Source organism: Ahaetulla prasina, chromosome 6, assembly GCF_028640845.1.
Source record: "Ahaetulla prasina isolate Xishuangbanna chromosome 6, ASM2864084v1, whole genome shotgun sequence".
Taxonomy (NCBI): domain Eukaryota; kingdom Metazoa; phylum Chordata; class Lepidosauria; order Squamata; family Colubridae; genus Ahaetulla; species Ahaetulla prasina.
The window spans coordinates 103,315,993-103,337,116 of NC_080544.1; the positions used below are offsets into that span (position 1 = coordinate 103,315,993).

At 39.5% G+C, this 21,124-nt stretch overlaps 1 protein-coding gene across 5 annotated transcripts in view; it reads left to right on the forward strand.

Annotated features, from left to right (window-relative positions):
* The window catches only part of ATP11B (ATPase phospholipid transporting 11B (putative)), a 102,169-nt gene extending 82,497 nt beyond the window's left edge, over positions 1-19,672 (forward strand). The window contains exons 29-31 of one of the 5 annotated variants that reach the window (XM_058187408.1): positions 4,600-4,685; positions 11,764-11,897; positions 19,420-19,672. In XM_058187408.1, coding sequence (XP_058043391.1) covers positions 4,600-4,685; positions 11,764-11,866 — 189 coding nt within the window. In that variant the 3' untranslated portion in view covers positions 11,867-11,897; positions 19,420-19,672. Of the gene's footprint in view, positions 1-4,599; positions 4,686-11,763; positions 16,623-17,334; positions 18,277-19,419 lie in introns of those variants that run through there. The other 4 variants (XM_058187407.1, XM_058187409.1, XM_058187406.1 and 1 more) reach the window with 4 other exon arrangements.
* Positions 19,673-21,124: the final 1,452 nt, after the last annotated feature.

Sequence of the window (21,124 nt, forward strand, 5' to 3'; positions counted from 1 at the left end):
CTCTTTTTTTAAACTTTGAGGAATAGAAAGTATCTTAAAAATCCACTCTGTAGTTCTGCTTTCCCATATTTGAGTTTATCTTATGATCACTTATTGGTCATCTCTGGTTTGGAGAAAAACACGTTTCCACAGTTTTGTTGAGCTACTCTGTAGTGTAATTTCCGGGAGGTGTTGCAAGAGTGCTGGTGGCCATTTGGTTTCCATTCCAGAATCATTTCCAATGATTCCAGTAGAATCTGGCATTTCTGAAGTGAGAGATGTCAACTTTCTCTGTGGTTCACCTCAGAGAATAATCTTTGCAATGCATCCTATAGGTTTTCAGCTATGTTTCATGAAAGCAAAGGATTCTTCATCAGTTTGCCACTTAATGAAAAATTACCCCTGTACATTGTTCTTACATGCTTGTTAGAACCATATGCTTACTTACAGGCTACTAAAATTAAGGTAATATTGACCATCCCATAGTTGAACATGCAGTAATCATAAATTCACTCAGCGGAATAAATATGTGTCAGGGTTTGTTGCAGAAAGCACACACAGATAACTGATTCAGGAGGATTCATTAACTTCTCTTTATGTATAAAATAACACATACAATACCAACAGCGGATTTTTCCAATGTGGTAGTAGTTGCAGGCAAAAAACACAGGCAGAGGAGAGACCAGTTTTCAGTTTCATTTCAGCAGACTAATTTAGCTTCTGCACAGACTCAGATCTCAGCATAACATGCTTAAGTTTCTGTTTCCAAGCAATCCCCATTGGCTGATCTGTTGCCTTGCCTGTTCATTGGCTGATCTTGTTACTATGCCTTATTCCAGTTCATGAATATTCTGACAATATGCTAGATCGGGGGGGGGGGGGGGGGTCTCCAAACTTGACAAATTCAAGACTTGTGGATTTCAACATGCCGGCTGGGGAATTCTGGGAGTTGAAGTCCACAAGTCTCTTAAAGTTGCCAAATTCGAAGATCCCTGCGCTAGATCATTCTTCCTTTTTTCACATTAGTTAACGTGTGAATGTGAAGTGCCTCTTATTTTTTAAATGGCAGTTGATTTTTCCTTTGAAATCCATTTATTAGGAGAGCCAGTGCAGTATGTTGAATGTCCTCGGATCCGTATAGGATGCTGTCAGTTGGTCTTGAAACTTCCTAGCAACATTAGGCTGTTGCTGTACACAGTATTATTCCCACAGACAATTGACGTGGTGTGTGCTTTGCTTATCTTGACCAAAACCACAGCGGCTCATATTAAGCAGAGAGTTATAAAGAGACAAACACGAACACAAATAAAAGGCCAAGGTTAAATTACCTTTTCGTTATCGCCCATTCCTAATTTTTTTAATGTAGTTATTTAAATAACATGGCAGTCCTAATCTCTGTTTAAAATCTCATTCCCAATCAACCCTATGCAATTAATACCTTTTTAAAAAAAAAATTGGGAAATTTCTGTAACATTGAACATCCTTCCCCAACAAAAATGAAATTAATAGATGAGCGGGGAGAGAGTGCAAGTGTGAACGCATTTAGAGGGTGCCAGATTGAACATCACTGGTATGGAATAACCGTATTGCTTTAGAGCAGGGGTCTCCAACCTTGACAACTTTAAGACCTGTGGACTTCAACTCCCAGAATTCCTCAGCCAGCAAAGTTGGCTGAGGAATTCTGGGAGTTGAAGTCCACAGGTCTTAAAATTGCCAAAGTTGGAGACCCCTGCTTTAGAGAATGAGGCCCATAATGGTATCCTTAATCTCTTGAAAGCATGGCTCTGAACAGAACACTTGCACTTAGAGATAAAGCAAGACTGTTTTTCCTGTTTCTTTCTGGAAGGTGTTTCTGTATACTTGTAAGCATTTTATTTTCTTCCTCCTCTCTCTGATGTTCAACTGATTAACCTTGTCCACACGGCAAGACTGGATCATATTGGAAAGTTAATCAAATACATGTGCAATAATGGAATAAATCGATTACTCTGTATCAGAAAGTTTCTGTCTTCTTATTTGACTGAACAGGTTGTAGGTTCCTAAATGTTGCTGAACTAGAATGTCCTCCTCATTGGCCGACCCGGGGCTGTTGCAAGTTGTACTTCAGCAAAATGTTATGTTATGTTATGTTATGTTATGTTAAAATCTGGAAGATTCCATGTTCTCCATTCATTCCTTATTTGACAGGTGTTGGCTGAACTGAAATCAATCCCTGCTTCTAGTTACCCTGAATCAAATCCGATGAAAGTCCCCAAGTTACGTCTGCTGTCCTATATACTTGTTTGCAGCCACTGAACATAGCTTCATTTTTAAGGAGAAAGGAATGGACCCTTATTATTTAAGACTAACGTTTCTGCTTCTTTAAGCAGAAATACTTTATTATGTATATTTTATAGTCCTGCTCGACAAACAGCTTCTACATTTCACTCACCTTTTATTGGAATTTTATTTTTAAATTATAAGAACTCTCTTTCTGCTAAGGTTGTCCAAAGATGATAAGCATGAAAAGAGCAATTTTGATAATAAAGGGCTAGTTGAAGTGAAAAACCCATGTAGAAAAAAAATGCTAGATTATTTATAGTTGAGAAAGTGATACAAGAAAAGTCCAGGTCCATATAACTCTTCTGACTGGTATCTTGAGAAAAAGCAAGGTCAAAATCTTTCTTTTTGACATACTACCTTAAACACTTCTTGCAAACTGATTTCAGTACGTATACAATAGGTGAGAGAACCTGCTTATGATCTCAAGCAGAATAGGATAGATATAAGAATTTTACCATTCGTATTGACAAATGCCCTTAACCAGGTCAGTGTTGAAACCTTCAGCTGCATTTATATAAGTAATCCTCAATTTACAACCACGATTGAACCCAAAATATCTGTTGTTGAGTGAGACAGTTGTTAAGTGAGTTTTGCCCAACTTTATGTTTTCCTTATTACAGCTGTTAAGTGAATTGTGAATTAGCTGTTAAGTTAATCTGGCTTCCCAATTGACTGCTTGTCAGCATCTGAATTTTGATCATGTGACTATGTTGATGCTGCCATGGTCATAAATGTGAAATAAGTCACCTTTTTTCCCCAGTGCTCTTTTAACTCCAAACGATCACTAAATGAACTGTTGTAAGTCGACGACTACTTGTGCAACCTTCTAAAGGGGCAGGGTGTGATGGTGGAATAACCCAATCTATTGTGTGAACTCAACTGATTTAATTATTAATCACCTTAAACATCTTGCATGTTCCCAGCTAATAATTGCTATTCTCAAGATCTGATGAGAAGTTTCTTTGCTAATGTTCAGCTCATTGAAGGTGATAAGACAAAGTTCCTATTGATTAAGCCTGTTATATCGATCTTCAAATTATTTTTATGTAATTAACTTGACCTTCATGGTGGACTAGGAGTCTGGCATTATCGCTTGATTTAGAAAGCCATGACATTTCTTGTGGAAATTGAGACTGAAAGTCTGAGTGGGGATGAAATGTACTGTTCAGAAGTAGTTGTAGTCCTTTTAAAAATTAGCTATATGTAAACGCCTAATTTGTAACTTTAGAGCAAGAGAAAGAATTGACTGCCTAATTAAATTACATTCAAACAGCAAATCTGAGATCATCTGATTATACTACTACTTCATCTGGAAGGAATAAGATTGGAAAAAGCCAAGTTAGAATCATGTAGTCACATAAAGATCTAGATTTTTTTAAAGTGTTTTAAGAAATAACAAGATTTGGTTTATTTATTTTGCTAAGAAATCCCAGTTAGTAAATGGAAGTCCAATTCTATTGACATAAAAGCTGTGTTTTCAAGACAATCTTCTACAGAGATAAACTACTTCTTTGCATTGTAAATATAACATTGTTTTGAACTCTGATCACACAAACATTTAAGAAGCCCTTGAAAGCCAAATTTATTTGCATCCAGTATCTATTTTAAATTGGTACTTAATTGTGGGGAAGTTCCTGAAAGCCTGTTTTGTTTACCGTGTGATATTTGCATATGCCAAAATGGCTGTTTTTCAAATTGGAAGTGGAAATGCAGTTTTGATTTGACTCTACTGTTTTGTATCTTCTTGCTGTCATCTTCTATGCCATTATGTAGTTCATAGGAGGAGGGAAAAATACCTCTAAGGGAAAACATCTCACTACGAAATCCTCCCCCCTTTTCCTTTTTTAAATAAGATGTGGTTTATCCAACTCTAAATCTCTAAATCTAAATGCAACAGTAGCTTTAAAATACAGCAGCTAAGACTGAATGACGTAGATGGTTTTAGAAAATGGCCTGCTTATATTAAGTCTCCTATGTGTAAGGAACACTGGTTTGCAACTCCGATAACAAAAATTAAAAGGAATCGTAACCAGGAAGTGAATTTAGCACAAATTCCTCTTAAACAATGCAGATGGGTATAAATACTTCCTGTATTAAACTGCCAATTAAAATTCTTCTCTGCATCGATCAAGTTATTCCCCGCCCTTAATCCTTCAGAAACCAGTGTCTCTGCACATACCTGCTTTGCAAATGAAAGTTGTACCTTTTTGAGAATTTTGTCCTCTGTCTGCCTTTTTGAACAAATGTGACTACTTCTCACTGATCTATGTGTTCCATCCCTTCTTTGTCCACTTGTAGATGTACTCCAGCAGAGTTGCTTTAAGTGAGGAATGCATCGCACTACAGCCATTGTCCAGGGCAACGAGTCAGCTGAGCAAAATTAGGTAGAGTAGGAGGGGCAGTTCTCCATCCAATTTTATGCATGATGAAGGTCAGCTAACCAGCACTTAAGAGAAGGGGGAAAGGCATGTTGGACTCTAGTGTGAACTAAGAGGGCAGTCACAGCTGCACAAGTTGGTACCTTTCTGACTTCCCCTTAGCTTTGCTACGTATGTATGTTCGCAGGCCCAATAATAGCATGTATTTCATTTCTTCCCTAATACTTCTTGGGAGGGAGGGGCAAGGGGAAAATTGCAAGCATGATGATCGGGTGAAGAATCCCAGTCTACTCCACGATAAAGATAACATTTAAAAAAAAAAAACAAGCATGGTCTAAGCGCTTCTGCCTAACTCAACCACCCACGATGTTAACGGTGCATGTGGCATGCACTGTCAAATAGGAACAGCTGCGGCAAGAGTCTGTCCTTTGTAGATCATTGGGCCGTTTGCTAACTGGATTTTTTCTCCTCTTACTGTTTGCGTAGCTTTCTGTTTACGGTTTGCGTCTAAGTGTATTACAGATATTGTCTACTTAACAAGACAGTTGATGGAAAGGGAGTGGGCTGGGTGAGGACTTTTGCAGTTGAAACCTATAGCTGGTTTATTGGGTCAGGAGATTAAATTGCCCAGAGATGGGATGCTAGAGACTAAGCATCCCATCTCTCGGCAATTAAGATTGAGCTGTGATGGGGCAGTGTTTAGAAGGCATATTGCAAGCTAATTCTGCTGACTGCCAGCCTGACCGGCTCAAGGTTGACTCAGCCTTTCATCCTTCCGAGGTTGGTAAAATGAGGACCCAGATTGTTTGAGGGAAATATGCTGACTCTGTAAACCACTTAAGAGAGAGCTGTCAAACACTATGAAGCGGTATATAAATCTAAGTGCTATCGCTAAGTATAGGAGTAATTTGCCCCAATATGAAAGACCTTGTTCTCAATTCCCAGATTTATTGTTTATCAGTGTATAGTATAAACCAATTTTTACCAATCAGGGAAATATCCAGTTATGTGGACTTCAACTCCCAGAATTTTTATCTGTGGATGCCTGGAAAGTTTGGAAGTTGAAGTGTCTCTTACCTTGCAGGTGCCCAAGTTAGGGAGAGATGGTGTAAAAGACATGTGCCTCTTTAAGACATAAGACTGACATTGGGCATGGTCTAGTTTTCTTTAGCCAGCCAAATTTACCTGGTCCTTCTGCATGTGCATCTTAACTTGTCTCATCCCCTCTTTCCTTCCATCAGCACCAAATGATGGTTTAACTATGGTAACAGCTCTAGAAGAAATAACAAAACAATGGTGATTCTGTGCATCGAAAGAAGACTCGGTGAATAAGAGCATTAAGACATCCAGAATTAATGTGTCCCTCCAAATTTGGCCAATCTATTGGTGGCAAGAGTAAATCCTTAAGGAGTCTGTCTAAAGCATACCTTTTACATCAGTCTCTTTCCAATGGTCCGTCCTCTTACCTGTCTAATAGGTTGAAGGCCAATAGGTAAAGGTAAAGGTTCCCCTCGCACATATGTGCTAGTCGTTGCTGACTCTAGGGGGCGGTGCTCATCTCCGTTTCAAAGCCGAAGAGCCAGCGCTGTCCGAAGACATCTCCGTGGTCATGTGGCCGGCATGACTCAATTCCAAAGGCGCACGGAACGCTGTTACCTTCCCACCAAAGGTGGTCTCTATTTTTTCTACTTGCATTTTTACGTGCTTTCGAAACTGCGAGGCTGGCAGAAGCTGGGACTAGTAACGGGAGCTCACCCCGTTACACGGCAGCACTAGGGATTCGAACCGCCAAACTGCCGACCTTTCGGTCGACAAAGCTTAACTGTCTTAGCCCCTGAGCCACCGCGTCCCTTTGAAGGCCAATGCAGACTAATAAATATTGGCAGTGGCTTTGTTATTACAAGCACGAAATATATTAAATAGTAGAGGTTAACCATATACCTTTAGACAGTATGTTGATGCGCAAGATACTTAGACCGCCTCTTTGCTCCTGAATAATTTGAACACTAAAAATACCCTGTGATTTTTAATGTTTTAATGTTATTCATTTAATGGGAAAGTCAATAATAATAACATGGAATCAAAAACAGAGCCCAAAGCAAATAATTGAGGTTCACTGCAGTGTTTATTAAACAATGCGTATAGGAGGGGGTCTTTTCAAAAAGAATAGTGGGAGACACCCCTGAAGACAAAGAGATGCACTCATTCATACATTTCAGAAAGGAGGAGAAAGGGATGCAGGTGTACAAATGCAGAGTGATATAAACATACATATTCATAATCAGTAGATCTCAGATTATCTCCTGCCCTTCTACTGTTGCTACCTTCAAGAATAGAACGATTGTCTTAAAAAACATGACAGTGGGTTGCCAGTAACAGAATGACAACGGCGGTACACTGGAATATCTGCAAGAAATATCATTTGCCTACAAGGAATAACAGAGTTGGAAGGGACCTTGGAGGTCTTCTAGTCCAACCCCCTGCTCAAGCAGGAAACCCTATGCCATTTCAAACAAATGGTTGTCCAGTCTCTTCTTAAAAACCTCCAGTGTTGGAGCATTCACAGCTTCTGGAGCCAAGTGCTTTCACTGTTTAATTGTACTAACTATCAGGAAGTACTGGTGAGAACACAAAATAGACAAAACAATGGAAAATAAAGATGCTAAAGTGTTCTGTGACTTAAGAATTCAAAAAGACAAGCACCTGTCACATAACACCCAGATTTAATAATTGTTGATAAGAAAGACAAAGTTTGGATAGTGGACGTAGCAGCACCTGGAGAGAGCAGAATAAAAGAGAAGGATTTTTTATAATAAAATAAAATAATAAAATAATAAAACAAAATAAAAATAAAATAAAAATAATAAAATATAATAAAATAAAATAAAAGAGAGGGATCTTGGAGTCCTTGTAGACAACCATTTAGATATGAGCCAGCAGTGTGCAGCAGCTGCTAAAAAAGCCAACACAGTTCTGGGCTGCATAAACAGAGGGATAAAATCAAGATCACGTGAAGTGTTAGTGCCACTTTATAATGCCTTGGTAAGGCCACACTTGGAATACTGCATTCAGTTTTGGTCGCCACGATGTAAAAAAGATGTTGAGACTCTAGAAAGAGTGCAGAGAGGAGCAACAAAGATGATTAGGGGACTGGAGGCTAAAACATATGAAGAAAGGTTGCAGGAACTGGGTATGTCTAGTTTATAAAAAGACGGACAAGAGGAGACAGGATAGCAATGTTCCAATATCTCAGGGGCTGCCACAAAGAAGAGGGAGTCGGGCTGTTCTCCAAAGCACCTGAGGGTAGAACAAGAAGCAATGGGTGGAAACTAATCAAGGAGAGAAGCAACTTAGAACTAAGGAGAAATTTCCTGACAGAACAATTAATAAGTGGAATGACTTGCCTGCAGAAGTTGTAAATGCTCCAACACTGGAAATTTTTAAGAAGATGTTGGACAACCTCTGTCTGAAATGGTGTAGGGTTTCCTGCCTGGGCAGGGGGTTGGACTAGAAGGCCTCCAACTCTGTTGTTATTATTATTATTAGAAAGAACTAAAGAAAGATCACAAAATACAAAGACCTACAAATAGGAGTAAAACAACTATGACAAAAGAAAACAAAGATACTCTCAATAGTAATAGGCTCCTTGGGTGCAATCCTAAAACATCTGGAGCAGCCGTTGAAGACCACCAGCATTGACAAAATACCCATTGGTCAATAGCAAAAAGCAACTTTACTTGGAACAACTTAAATCTTGCGACGATACCTTTAATACCATGGAACAACACTTGTTTATCTCAAATCCTTGGGAAGGACTATATTGGTGGATATAAATGCCAAATTTAGTCTTAAACATCTGACTGACCGACCAATCAGAAGGAGGAGGAAGAAAGGAACTGTGGTAGCAGCTAGTTACTACTTTTACTAAGGAATAGTCTATATTTATTTATTTAAGTAGATTTTCCATAATTAATAAATTATGGCATTTCCCAAGACAGTAATGAATTTCCATATCACATAATCATAAATCATAGAGCTGGAAGGGACCTCATAGGTCTTCCAGTCCAAATTCGTAATCAAATTCATTTTGACATTCCCTAGTAAATTGCCCATTTTCTCTTACTTTTAAGGGCTTTGCAAGATGCAGTTTGTCTCCTGTGAAATTAACAACAAAAAAACTAAGATTAATCATAGATCGTTTCATTTATAATTAATAGGCCCTTGGATATCAAAGGTGTCTTTGGTTAATAATTCTGAAACTGTGATCTTCATTAATTCAAATATTTTTGAATAAGAGCAGTAAAGATTGCTGGGGATGTTTGGCGATCAAATCAATACCTCATAATTGTCAATCTTTCCCAAGTGTCTTGGTAGGTAGAATATTAAAATGTTGAGGGAGTATTTTCAAAGATGTTGTAGGCTTTCTAATAAACATCCCTATGTTTCCTTTTTTTTTTTTTTTGTCTCACACAACTTTATAAATTTTACCCTTTGCTATCACTGCCAAAAATTCAGTTCCACTTGAATCTATATGTACTGTTTTCATTTGAAAACACTTGTGACTTCTACTGCAGTCAAGAAACACCCCAGAGAAAAGGCCAAATTTCTGTTCTTGGTTACAGCAGTATATCCCAACCTTGGCCAATTGACCATTTGTGGACTTCAGCTTCCAGAGTTTCCCAGCCAATAATATTCTGACTGGGGAATTCCTGGAATTGAAGGCCAGACATTTTCAACCATGCTAAAGGACATGGAGAACAGGCACTGCCATGGATCCATAATGTTGTTTTTTTTAAAAGCAATAGTATCCTGTACTATTTGTACTATTATTCCTCAGTTCATCAGAAGACGGGGGCGGGGGGGGGGAACCTCTTGAAAGATTTCCGATCCTCTTTTTGGGATTAAGAACAAGATCATCCAGGTCATTTTCTTAAATTTAGCAACATGGATGTTAACATACATTCTGGTTTATGAAATTTATGAAATACCAATATTAGAATAAGCATCTTATAGATCAGGGGTCTCCAACCTTGGTCCCTTTAAGACTTGTGGACTTCAACTCCCAGAGTTCCTCAGCCAGCTTTTCAATTTGGTTGAAATTTTGTAGAGGTATTTTGGTTTATGTTGAAGAACTTGATTGCCATCAGTAGTCACAATGTCAAGTTCCTTGCACATCAGCTTTTTTTTTTTTAAAAAAAAAGGGCAGTCCAGAGCTTTTGGGGCCACAGAGTGAAACCTGCATTACATTGATATTTTAACCTTCCAGCATGGTGAGGAAGCTGTTATTCACAAGCGAGGTACCCATCCACGCAGTCCTCGTTTTGTGTCAGGCTGTAGTAATATGTAGTGCTATCTTCTATTGGGTTTGAGCAGGAGATTGAATTTTCCTCCAATTTGCTTCTTCCTGAAAATCTCCAAGCAGGTGTGCATTTCAGGAAAGGGCTGTATAATAAATCTTTCTCGGTAGTCCTCTGGGCAATCTTAAATGTTACAGTGGGAAGGTTTTGGGACTCTCGGGCATAGAGGGTGGAGGATGATGGGCACATAGTGGGTGTAAACGGACAATTTGTAATTGCTTGTTTGTGAGTCGAGGATCCAGTTTGGGTCTTCTGTTGGAAAGACACTGTAAAAGAACAGAATCTGGTTTGGTTTGGTTTTTTGGGGGGGGGTTGATAACTTTATTCAAAACTGGGATAGAGGGTAATTGGGTCAAACAGTTTAAAGAGCTACAGATTTACTAGCATCTGTCTTTTCCTCAAATTCCATTCATGGTTAGCTGCAAGTAAATATTTGAAAGCGAGAATCATCTGGTCTCTTTTTATTATTTTATTCTACAATGTCTGTGAGTCCAAAGCTGGATTTTCCAGCTTTAAATCTGACCAGATGACAAATTATCCCACTTCTGCGTGGGATATACAACAGAAAACTGGCAATTAATTGTTAGTCAACCTTTTAAGTTCAAGCTCTAATGAAACAGGCAAATATTTTCATTTGAGAAAAGAGAATTTTCCAAGTATTTCTGAGCAGTATTTGGGATATTTCTGACATGGATTTTAAAACTAATTTCTAATTTAGCTACGTAAACAATTGCTGCCTCTTGTTGTTAGTCCTCAGTGCTTCACTAACTTATTTTTAAATCCTCAGTGCCTTTTTTCCTAATAACCAGTTTCACACTAATTTTAAATCATTCTGATGATGAAGCATCTTTTTTCAGTTTCAGCTGAATATTCTGCTTTTCCTTGTTTTTCCGTAATGACATTGATTCTTGTCTCAGATAAATAAATTGTTTTGTTTTGCTTTGTTCTGTCTTTAGAGTTCTTATGGCCCACTTGTGCAAGATGAAAATTATTTCCAACTCTTTTAATAGCTGCTGTCAGCACGTTCCTCTATCTTTGATTATATACCCCAGGCCATTTTATATGGAAGGAGAAAAATGGGTATGAATAGAGAGAAAAATAGATAGCAGCACAGTGGCCTAGAGGTGAAGACACTCACCTCCCACTCGGAAGGCTGAGTGTTCGATCCTAGGCGGCGGCAAATGTTTCTTTCTCAGGGCATATCTGCTGCAAACTCCACATAGGCGTCAGGAAGGGCATATGGCCAGTAAACGCTCAGCTCCATTCAATTGCCCCAACCCCATTAAAAGGGTCCTAGAAAGAAAAAAGAGAGAGAGAGAAAAATAGGGTATGAATAGATTTTCTACTAGAATTTCTGTCCATTGACTTCCTTTAGAGTCAAATAAGTTTCTGAGCGCTAGTTGTGGATGTGTGAAATGACAGTGGTAGAGAGAGAAAGAGTCAGGTGATTAATAGACTGAAGCCTAGTTCTCATATCTTCTGGCCTTCAATTGTCAAATAGGCAAATGAAACATTACTACTATCATATAATTCTCAGAATATTTATAGAATTAAGCTTTCCAACGCTTACATGAAAAACACAGAAGATGCATGCAAGCTAAATCGGAACGGCATCTGTGCTTCTAAAATGTCTATAACTGTACCCAAAAAAACCAAAGATCCTGGTGAGGGTTTGCTAATTTCTCTCACGCTTGGTTTCCCTGTTTTTTTCTTCTTCTCCCCCACAGCTTACTAAGACAGGTCCAGGTGTCAACTGCCTGGAGTCCATGTGTTGCTTCTCCGATGGGGAGCCAGCCTGCACATCTTTTAGAAGAATGCTGGAGCGAATAATGGGACGATGCAGCCCCACCCGAGTCAACAGGTGTGGATTTTCTCTGAAATGCCTTTGCTGCAGACAGTTCTCCTATAAACTGGAACACGATGAACCGACAACGATAGATGTCTAGTTTCCTAGATGGGAAACCCATCTTCCTAGGTTCAGTCTGGGATCTTCAGAGGAGATCCAAGTTTGTGCTTTGAATGTGGGGGAATGAGAGATCGTGGCGTTTAACTGGTTGCTGTTGAAAAAAACAGTTGAATGTTGTTGTTTTTTTATTTTTGTTTGTTTTTGTTTTTTAATGATGCCGTTTTTTCCCTCTGATCCTGCAACTGCTGTTGTGCCTTTAGTGGCTTTGGCGTTATACGCTATCTCAGGCTCCCCTGTTCTTTTCGAGCACCGGCCAGTGATTCACAAGTGTGCTTTTTCTTGGCTCTCGAGCTCTCTGTGTGCATCCTTTTTGCCTTTCTACTTAACGTGTGCATTTCAGTCTGGTTTCTCCCGTTCCCTTATACCAGGGGTCTCCAACCTTGGTCCCTTTAAGACTTGTGGACTTCAACTCCCAGAGTTCCTCAGCCAGCTTTGCTTTGCTGGCTGAGGGACTCTGGGAGTTGAAGTCCACAAGTCTTAAAGGGACCAAGGTTGGAGACCCCTGCTTATACTGTATGTCTTTTTTCCCCCTGAAAGTCATTTCCCTTCCCTTTAGCTGCTTTGCCTTTTGAATCGGAAGGCTTGTCCTGTCTTTGATCACTATGTGTCGCCCCTTCTAGACAGGCAACCAAGCTTCCTTCTAGCTCCCAAGGTTTGCGTTCTCTCCCCTGAAATTTTCACTTCACGGGGGAGGGGGGAGGAAAGTTTGGTAGGTTTCCTCTTTTTCTTGTCCATCGACTGAAAATCAATTACTTTTAACAAAATGAAGCTCACATCTGAGTAAAGATAATAATCTAAAGCCACTCCAAATTATGATTAAAGGTAGACCTTTAAAAAAAAAAACCTAACACAAAGCCATTCAGAAATAAATGCTAAGCCTATTTATATGTTTGCTAATTTATACAGGTCTTTTTTTTAAAAAAATGTTGAAAAGATCCTCAACAGGAAGATCAATGAGAACCATTTCTTAATTTACAGAAGGTTCTATCTTAAAAAGAACACGTGAAAACTCTACGGAGATGTTGTAGAAAGAGAAGGTTAGGAAATCAAGTTTTTGGCCCAGTGTTTCTGTACGCTTGTTTAAATGCCAGGTTACGATTGTTTTCTTCTTTCCTCGATGATATTAGCCACCATCTTCATCAGCTGAGAGCACATTGTTCCATCTTGGTCACAGCTAAACAGCAGTTTGAGTTGAGATAAGATGAGATCAAGCGAATGATTAGGGTGAGATTCCCGGTTTGTGTGAGACAGACGTAAACAAAGAAAAGGCGTGGATGTCCTGCAGTCCTCTTTGGATTGCAAAGAAAAGGAAGATACCGCTTTCAAAAGATCAAGAGAAACATCTGAAGATCCTACAGAAGTCCCACACAAGTTGGAAGTACGGCTACCAAGTCTCTATGGCAACAAAGCCAGACAACCATTGGATGGCATAAAGAATTAGTTTTCTATATTTGTTTGCTGCTATCTATTGGTCAGCTGGATGTTTGCAGTCCTCATTGAAGGATGCAGTAGCTTTTTACTAGTAGCTAGTTACTTTTTTAAAAATGGTGGAAAACTTACTGTGGTGACTTCTAAATTGTAATTTTCAGTGCTCTGCTCTTCTGGATGTTTCCTTCTCTTATTGAAATTTTTTTTAAAAAAAACAACAACAACCCAATATCCTCAAGTGTGTTAATCCCTCTGCAAACCCCTTTTAAGTTTTTACTAAAGTGATTATTTTTTTCCTTCATAAAATGGGAACTGTTACAAGCCGGGTTTAAACAAAAAAATAGTCACCTGTCTCTCTTTGGAAAGAAAGAAGGCAAGATGTTTAAAATAAAATATTTCCTAGAGATTTTTAAAACAGGAGCAGTATCCGATTGATGTAACATTAGCCTTTTCTCTCCCCTGGGGTAATGATTTCTGATAAAAGTGTATTTGCACTTCTGGGATATTCTCTACCAATAAAATGCCTACCTGCCACTATTATGTTGGAGTTCATATGGAATGAGGCCTTGTCAGTGTCAGGGCTGCCTGGCAGGAGACTATACAGTGTGTCTCTGTAATTCACTATGCAGAGACATTTTGAACTCCTTCCTCTGCAAGTGTTAGGATGACTTCAACCCAGAGGCGTCCACGTTGCACGCCAAACACAGAGCCTTGATCAAACCATCATGGTTGCTGCCTGTTCTGACCTAGGCTTCCCAAGAGCATGAAGCAGACTCCTTCTCTCGACAAAAACCCCTTTTTATTAAGTTACTGTGAATTCCTCATTCACATCCAGCAAAGTCTTTCAAGGGAGAATTTACAATCGCAGACTTTATCTGGCTTAGAGGGCTGCCAGGCCGATATCTTCAAAACTTGGCAAGAAGTCGCTGAGAGTCATGAACCAATTAAGCAAACTAATTGTCTCCTGCAAACTCCACTCCCCTTTTGCTCTTCTTTATTCCCTATGGAATTCACCATCCACCTGTGGCTTTACTCCTGAGTTGACCCTTCTTCCTTAGCTGTTCCCTTCTCCTGGCAGCTCTGCGCATGTGCACACTGGGAACTGGCTCCAGCTGTTCTTCTGCCCCACTTATCTCCGACTCCGAAGGTAGCTGATAACTGTCAGACGGCCCTGGCCCCATCTCTTGCCTCTGACGTAGAGCATTCATCAGAGCCTTCCCCAGATTCCAGGACTGGCCCATGTTCCTCCCCAACCTCCTCACTGTCTGTCACCAGCTTCACTGGCCGCTGGCGGGCCACAACATTGTCTTTACTTTTTAACCAGCCTCTGTGGATATTCCTGTTTCATCCCCATGGTCAAAGAGAGCAACCTTGATTGCACCAGAATTTTCATATCAAGCTCTTTCATGTCCACCTTTTAAAATGATTGTCATCCACCTTACATGGGAGAGAGTTATGTTTGTCATCACCATTGGGTTGTATGCATGCCACACATGTATCCCATTCAGACAAAAACACAGCAGATTCATCCTCATTATATGCTAAGTTTGGTTAGAGTAACCCCAGCTAGCCTTTTTCTCTGGTTTAAGCATAGCGTGCTAAAGACTGTGATGGGACATGAGATAGTGCAAATCCGCAAAAAAAGCATTTTAATTAGTTAATGATGGTAAACGTGCAGTCTGAACGCAGCCTTGGGTTGAAAATTGATGTTAATTTGGAGAGGTTTACTCCTATCTCATTAGCCCCATCTTCAGTCGTATGACAATGTGATGCTACATTGTTGGAAATGAAACAAGTGTTATATTCAGAGGTCTGTGTTATCTTGTACGTTGAGGGTTTAATATAAAATGTCACTGAGAGAGAAGCTCACAAGTCCTAGCTATGGTTCTGGCAAAAGGTAGGTATCGCCAGCTTCAAAATCAACCGTGAATAAATACATCTTGTGATTATTATTTTTTTTTAATGTTTTTCTGTTTTCTGTATCTTAACAAATACAAGGATATGATTTGACTCTCATGTTTGATAGAAGATGAAGTACTCCTCCCTCATCCAATCTGCATGCTGATATGTGGAAGACAGATTGCCAAAATAGTACTTTGAAATTCTGCCGGGTTTTCTCCCAATTGGAACAAGCTCCTAAATTGTCGTTAATTTATATTTTAAAATACAAGATTTAAAACTGTACTGCCTTCCAGGCACTTTGAATGGGATCTAAACTAAACTGATTCATTTCATAAGGCAACAATTGATCTTACTTGAATAGAACTTGATTCATTAAAATCAAGGATTTAACAGTAGTGACAATCTGGGATAGTACAGTCATTTCACAGATTTGGTCGGGACCAAAATTATTCGGACATACGACCCTTCCGTATTTAGTTTCCTACCTAAGCAAAATGCTAAGAAATGCACGTTTTCAAGGTACAAAACTCTCACACACTTCGTAACCATTCCTTATGAGCAGGCAGAGTTACAAAGTGAACTTAGCCTTGTTTTTTGACTTGAGAATGTATTAGTCACATTTCTTGCAATAGCAGCTGACCTTAAAAATATTTCCACAGTGGCTTACAGAAATGATCCATGATGCTTTACAGAAATGACCCAAATAAAATGTGATAATTAGTAGTATAGGTGGAACAAGGTTTACTTCATCTGTGCGGCATTAGACAACCCTCCACATCTGGCTTTGTGGAGATGATGGACCTCAGTTGAAGCCCATTAACATACCCTCCACGTCTCAGGTAAAGAGTCCAAGACTCATAGCCAGTTGGCAGGTGTACCATACCCCAATACCCTACACATCTAAACTGATTTCTGTGGTCTTTAACCAACTATTAGGGAAAGTTGCGTTACCAACCAAATCATCTTTGTACTTAATATTCTGTCAAATATGAGGATCAGAGTATGAAATCAAATCTATTGAATAATTTGGATGAGTGATCTCATATTTCATCTAATTGTGTGCTTAAATGCTTGGAGTATAAAGGAAAGAGATACGGTACCTAATCTCTTGAACAGAATGAATATTTTAATTAAATCAATTAACAGAGCCTTAGAGCCATTTCTTGTTTTCGTTGTGCACAGTTTTCTTCAAATCATCAAAAACCTGTTCTTCATTTCTCTTCCATTCAACTGTTGCTTGCATTGATTGCTCCAAATCCAATGTTGTGTTATTAAACATATCCACTTGCAGTGTTTTGCTCAACTGATTTTGGGTGGCTGGGGTAGATACTTACATGTTTACGTTTGGGGTGGTGGGGGTTGCACACCAATTATAGGATTCCTTTAGCTTCTTAATAGCTCTGTTTATGTGCATAATCAGCATTCTGGATGCACAATCCTGCTTGAATACAGTGGCATGGCCCTGTCTTCTAGGAGAGGAAAAGGCTTTAGAGTAGAGGTGGGGAACTATGGCTCCTGCTGGCTCAGGAATTCTGGGACTTGAAGTCCAAAAGTCATAAAGGGCCCATGGTTCCCCACCTCTGCCTTAGAGCAGGGGTCTCCAAGCTTGACAACTTTAAGACTTGTGAACTTCAACTCCCAGAATTCTGGGACTTGAAGTCCACAAGTCTTAAAGTTGCCAAGGTTGGAGACCCCTGCCTTACAGCAAGCCTGTGTTTACATAAAACCTTACACACCTACGGAACTCTGGATTAGAGTAACTATATAAAAGCGAGTCATATTATAACTCTGCTCTAATAATATGTGTCTTCCCAAGAACTCATGCAACCCTACCATTTCTGATCTTGGTTCTGGGAAATTTTCTGCATCTCTGCATCACTTTGTCATCAGAGCTTTGGATTCATATCTTAAGTCGTTTGGGATATATGTTTCTGAAAACGCCTCTGGGACCAAAACTCAGGTTTCCCCATCAGCAAATGTTTCTTTCTCGTTATTACTTTAGATCATGGAGCTCTACGGAACCTTTCTGTACCACCGACCGAAGCTTCTTGACGTTATCCACAATGGAATCCATTACTTGAGACTTTTCTCAATGCCTTGTGGAAAACCATGACTTCTTGGTTGTAATCAAACTACCAACTACCCTTGTAGCATCCTTTTTAAATGTCATGGCCGGGTTCAGATATTAGGAGTGGCGGGGAAAAAAAAGATTTAAGCCTGGTATTTGGAACAAAAACTGCTGAAAAACTGTACATTCCAGTGGAAACATTAGCATTGTTTAGATGGATGCTATTAATTTTCCATCGTCACATTAATAATAATAATAATATGCTAGAAACCCTTCAGAAAAGCAACTGCTTTGGCTCCCAATTATCCACAACTGATTATCAAAATATGAGTGGCTTTGCTAAATTGGGAAACTGGTATTCTTCTATTCTTCTCCACAAACTGAATAGCTCCTCCTTCATAAATTGCCTTCGCTAATTCTGAAAGATTTTGAGCATCAAGGGGAAAAATGCATGCTCTGTGGAGAGAAGTCCTCCGAGGATGGACTCCAAAGCTTGGAAGGATAAACCTCTGGTCCCAGTGACCATCTCAGATTGGATCCTGCAACATTATCTTGGGACACTTATATTTACTTTTATTTGGGGGGCGGGAAGGAAGCTGTTAAAATAGCTTTATTTCTGGACATTCTTGATTCAAATTTGGGGGAAGGGATGCTTTTTGAGGCATTGCTTTTCTCCTTTTTCACTCCTCCCTCCCCAACATTAAATAACATTATTTAGTCCTGTTATACTCTTGTTGAGAGCACTTAAGAATTCTCCCTGATTTTGCAGGGGCGGCAACAAAAAAAAAATGCAGCCGTACTTGTACATAGTTTATATCAAATGAAGCGCATGCTGTTCGGGACAATAAAGCAGATAATGGCCTTAGCCAACAAAAATTGCGTCTGAATTCTTGATTTCAATCAAACGGCTTGGTGGTCCAAAATGCCACAAAAGGACCATTGAAAACATTAGCTCCCACATTTTTCACCAGATTAAAAAGTCTGGCTTTTTCTTTTTCTTTGTGTCAACAATGAATTCCACAATTTGAGAATGCTTCTCTGGATCCCTGCAGATAGGTTATAAGGTTATCTTCCCCTCCCCATGTTTTAGGGTGCGGTTGCCCCAAATGGCAAGCCTCTTGCTTCCAAAATTAAGCAATTATCAGAAACCCCCCACTATGTAAACACTCTGGCACTTGCATACCTTTTAGGACAGGAGTCTCCAACCTTGGCAACTTTTAAGACTTGTGGACTTCTGGCTGAGGAACTCTGGGAGTTGAAGTCCACAAGTCTTAAAATTGTCAAGGTTAGAGACCCCCTGCTTTAGGAAGGTCAGTTCCTTTTATTTATATTTTTATGCTGATTTTTCCCCCCCTGTTAAGAGCCAAGAGAGTGATTGCATACAGCAGTGGTTTTCAAACCAGAGAACTTTTAAGATGTGTGGGCTTCAACTCCCAGAATTCCCTGGCTGGCTGGGGAATTCTGGGAGTTGAAGTCCACGCATCTTAAAAGTTCCCAAGCTTGAGAAACACTGCCATATCTTAGTAGCGTTCTGGCCGAGTGCCATTCATTTCAAGGGAGTAGACCAAGCAGAGCTTTTCGGGGAAATGCCCCTCACAATCAGCAGCCTGCACTGACTTCAACATGTTTAATGTGTCCCCCTTATTTCAAACATCATTTACTCATTTTATTTCTATCTTATCTTTCTACCCGGAGTGCTTATTTAAAGGAGCATCATTTCATCACCATCATAGATCCATAGATCACTCATAGCCATCCTTTCCATTCTGGTTTGTCTCCCCCACCCACCACAAACACACACCCCCAAAAAAACAACCCAACTAAAGGATACAAAATTTAAAAAATCAAATCTCCAAGCATTTATTTAAATCCACATCATTGTGCGATTCATGCTTCTGCTTTGGTTTTGTATGACATTAGTATTTAACTTTTTTTCTTCGCAGATGTTACAATTCTTACTGGAACTGACTTCCGTGTGTTTTTTTTTTAAATTCCCATTTCTTTCTTGTCCCTCCTCAGTGTGTGTAAGGGTGCAGAAGAAGCATGCATTTAAACAAATTCAGGAAGAGTTTAAGACTCCGTCTGTCCAAGCCGGGTATCAGTTTCTAACTAAGGGGCAAAAGTAACAACCGAGTGAAGACCTGTTTCCTTCTCCTCTTGTTTGTTCTATGACCAGCAATTCGGGGTCAAAATAGAAGGAAAGCAAATGTATTTTTACGTCGGATCACAATTAAGTTTCGTCCTTTCTTTCTCTGAATGTTTGTGTCTTTCAGTAAACTCATGTTTACTTCTAGGTTGAGGATTAGGCCAAAAATACATTACAGAACAACAAAAAAATGCAGCCGTACTTGTACATAGTTTATATCAAATGAAGCGCATGCTGTTCGGGACAATAAAGCAGATAATGGCCTTAGCCAACAAAAATTGCGTCTGAATTCTTGATTTCAATCAAACGGCTTGGTGGTCCAAAATGCCACAAAAGGACCATTGAAAACATTAGCTCCCACATTTTTCACCAGATTAAAAAGTCTGGCTTTTTCTTTTTCTTTGTGTCAACAATGAATTCCACAATTTGAGAATGCTTCTCTGGATCCCTGCAGATAGGTTATAAGGTTATCTTCCCCTCCCCATGTTTTAGGGTGCGGTTGCCCCAAATGGCAAGCCTCTTGCTTCCAAAATTAAGCAATTATCAGAAACCCCCCACTATGTAAACACTCTGGCACTTGCATACCTTTTAGGACAGGAGTCTCCAACCTTGGCAACTTTTAAGACTTGTGGACTTCTGGCTGAGGAACTCTGGGAGTTGAAGTCCACAAGTCTTAAAATTGTCAAGGTTAGAGACCCCCTGCTTTAGGAAGGTCAGTTCCTTTTATTTATATTTTTATGCTGATTTTTCCCCCCCTGTTAAGAGCCAAGAGAGTGATTGCATACAGCAGTGGTTTTCAAACCAGAGAACTTTTAAGATGTGTGGACTTCAACTCCCAGAATTCCCCGCTGGCTGGGGAATTCTGGGAGTTGAAGTCCACACCTCTTAAAAGTTCCCAAGCTTGAGAAACACTGCCATATCTTAGTAGCGTTCTGGCCGAGTGCCATTCATTTCAAGGGAGTAGACCAAGCAGAGCTTTTCGGGGAAATGCCCCTCACAATCAGCAGCCTGCACTGACTTCAACATGTTTAATGTGTCCCCCTTATTTCAAACATCATTTACTCATTTTATTTCTATCTTATCTTTCTACCCGGAGTGCTTATTTAAAGGAGCATCATTTCATCACCGTCATAGATCCATAGATCACTCATAGCCATCCTTTCCATTCTGGTTTGTCTCCCCCACCCACCACAAACACACCCAAAAAAAAAACAACCCCCAACTAAAGGATACAAAATTTAAAAAATCAAAACTCCAAGCATTTATTTAAATCCACATCATTGTGCGATTCATGCTTCCGCTTTGGTTTTGTATGACATTAGTATTTAACTTTTTTTCTTCGCAGATGTTACAATTCTTACTGGAACTGACTTCCGTGTGTTTTTTTTTTAAATTCCCATTTCTTTCTTGTCCCTCCTCAGTGTGTGTAAGGGTGCAGAAGAAGCATGCATTTAAACAAATTCAGGAAGAGTTTAAGACTCCGTCTGTCCAAGCCGGGTATCAGTTTCTAACTAAGGGGCAAAAGTAACAACCGAGTGAAGACCTGTTTCCTTCTCCTCTTGTTTGTTCTATGACCAG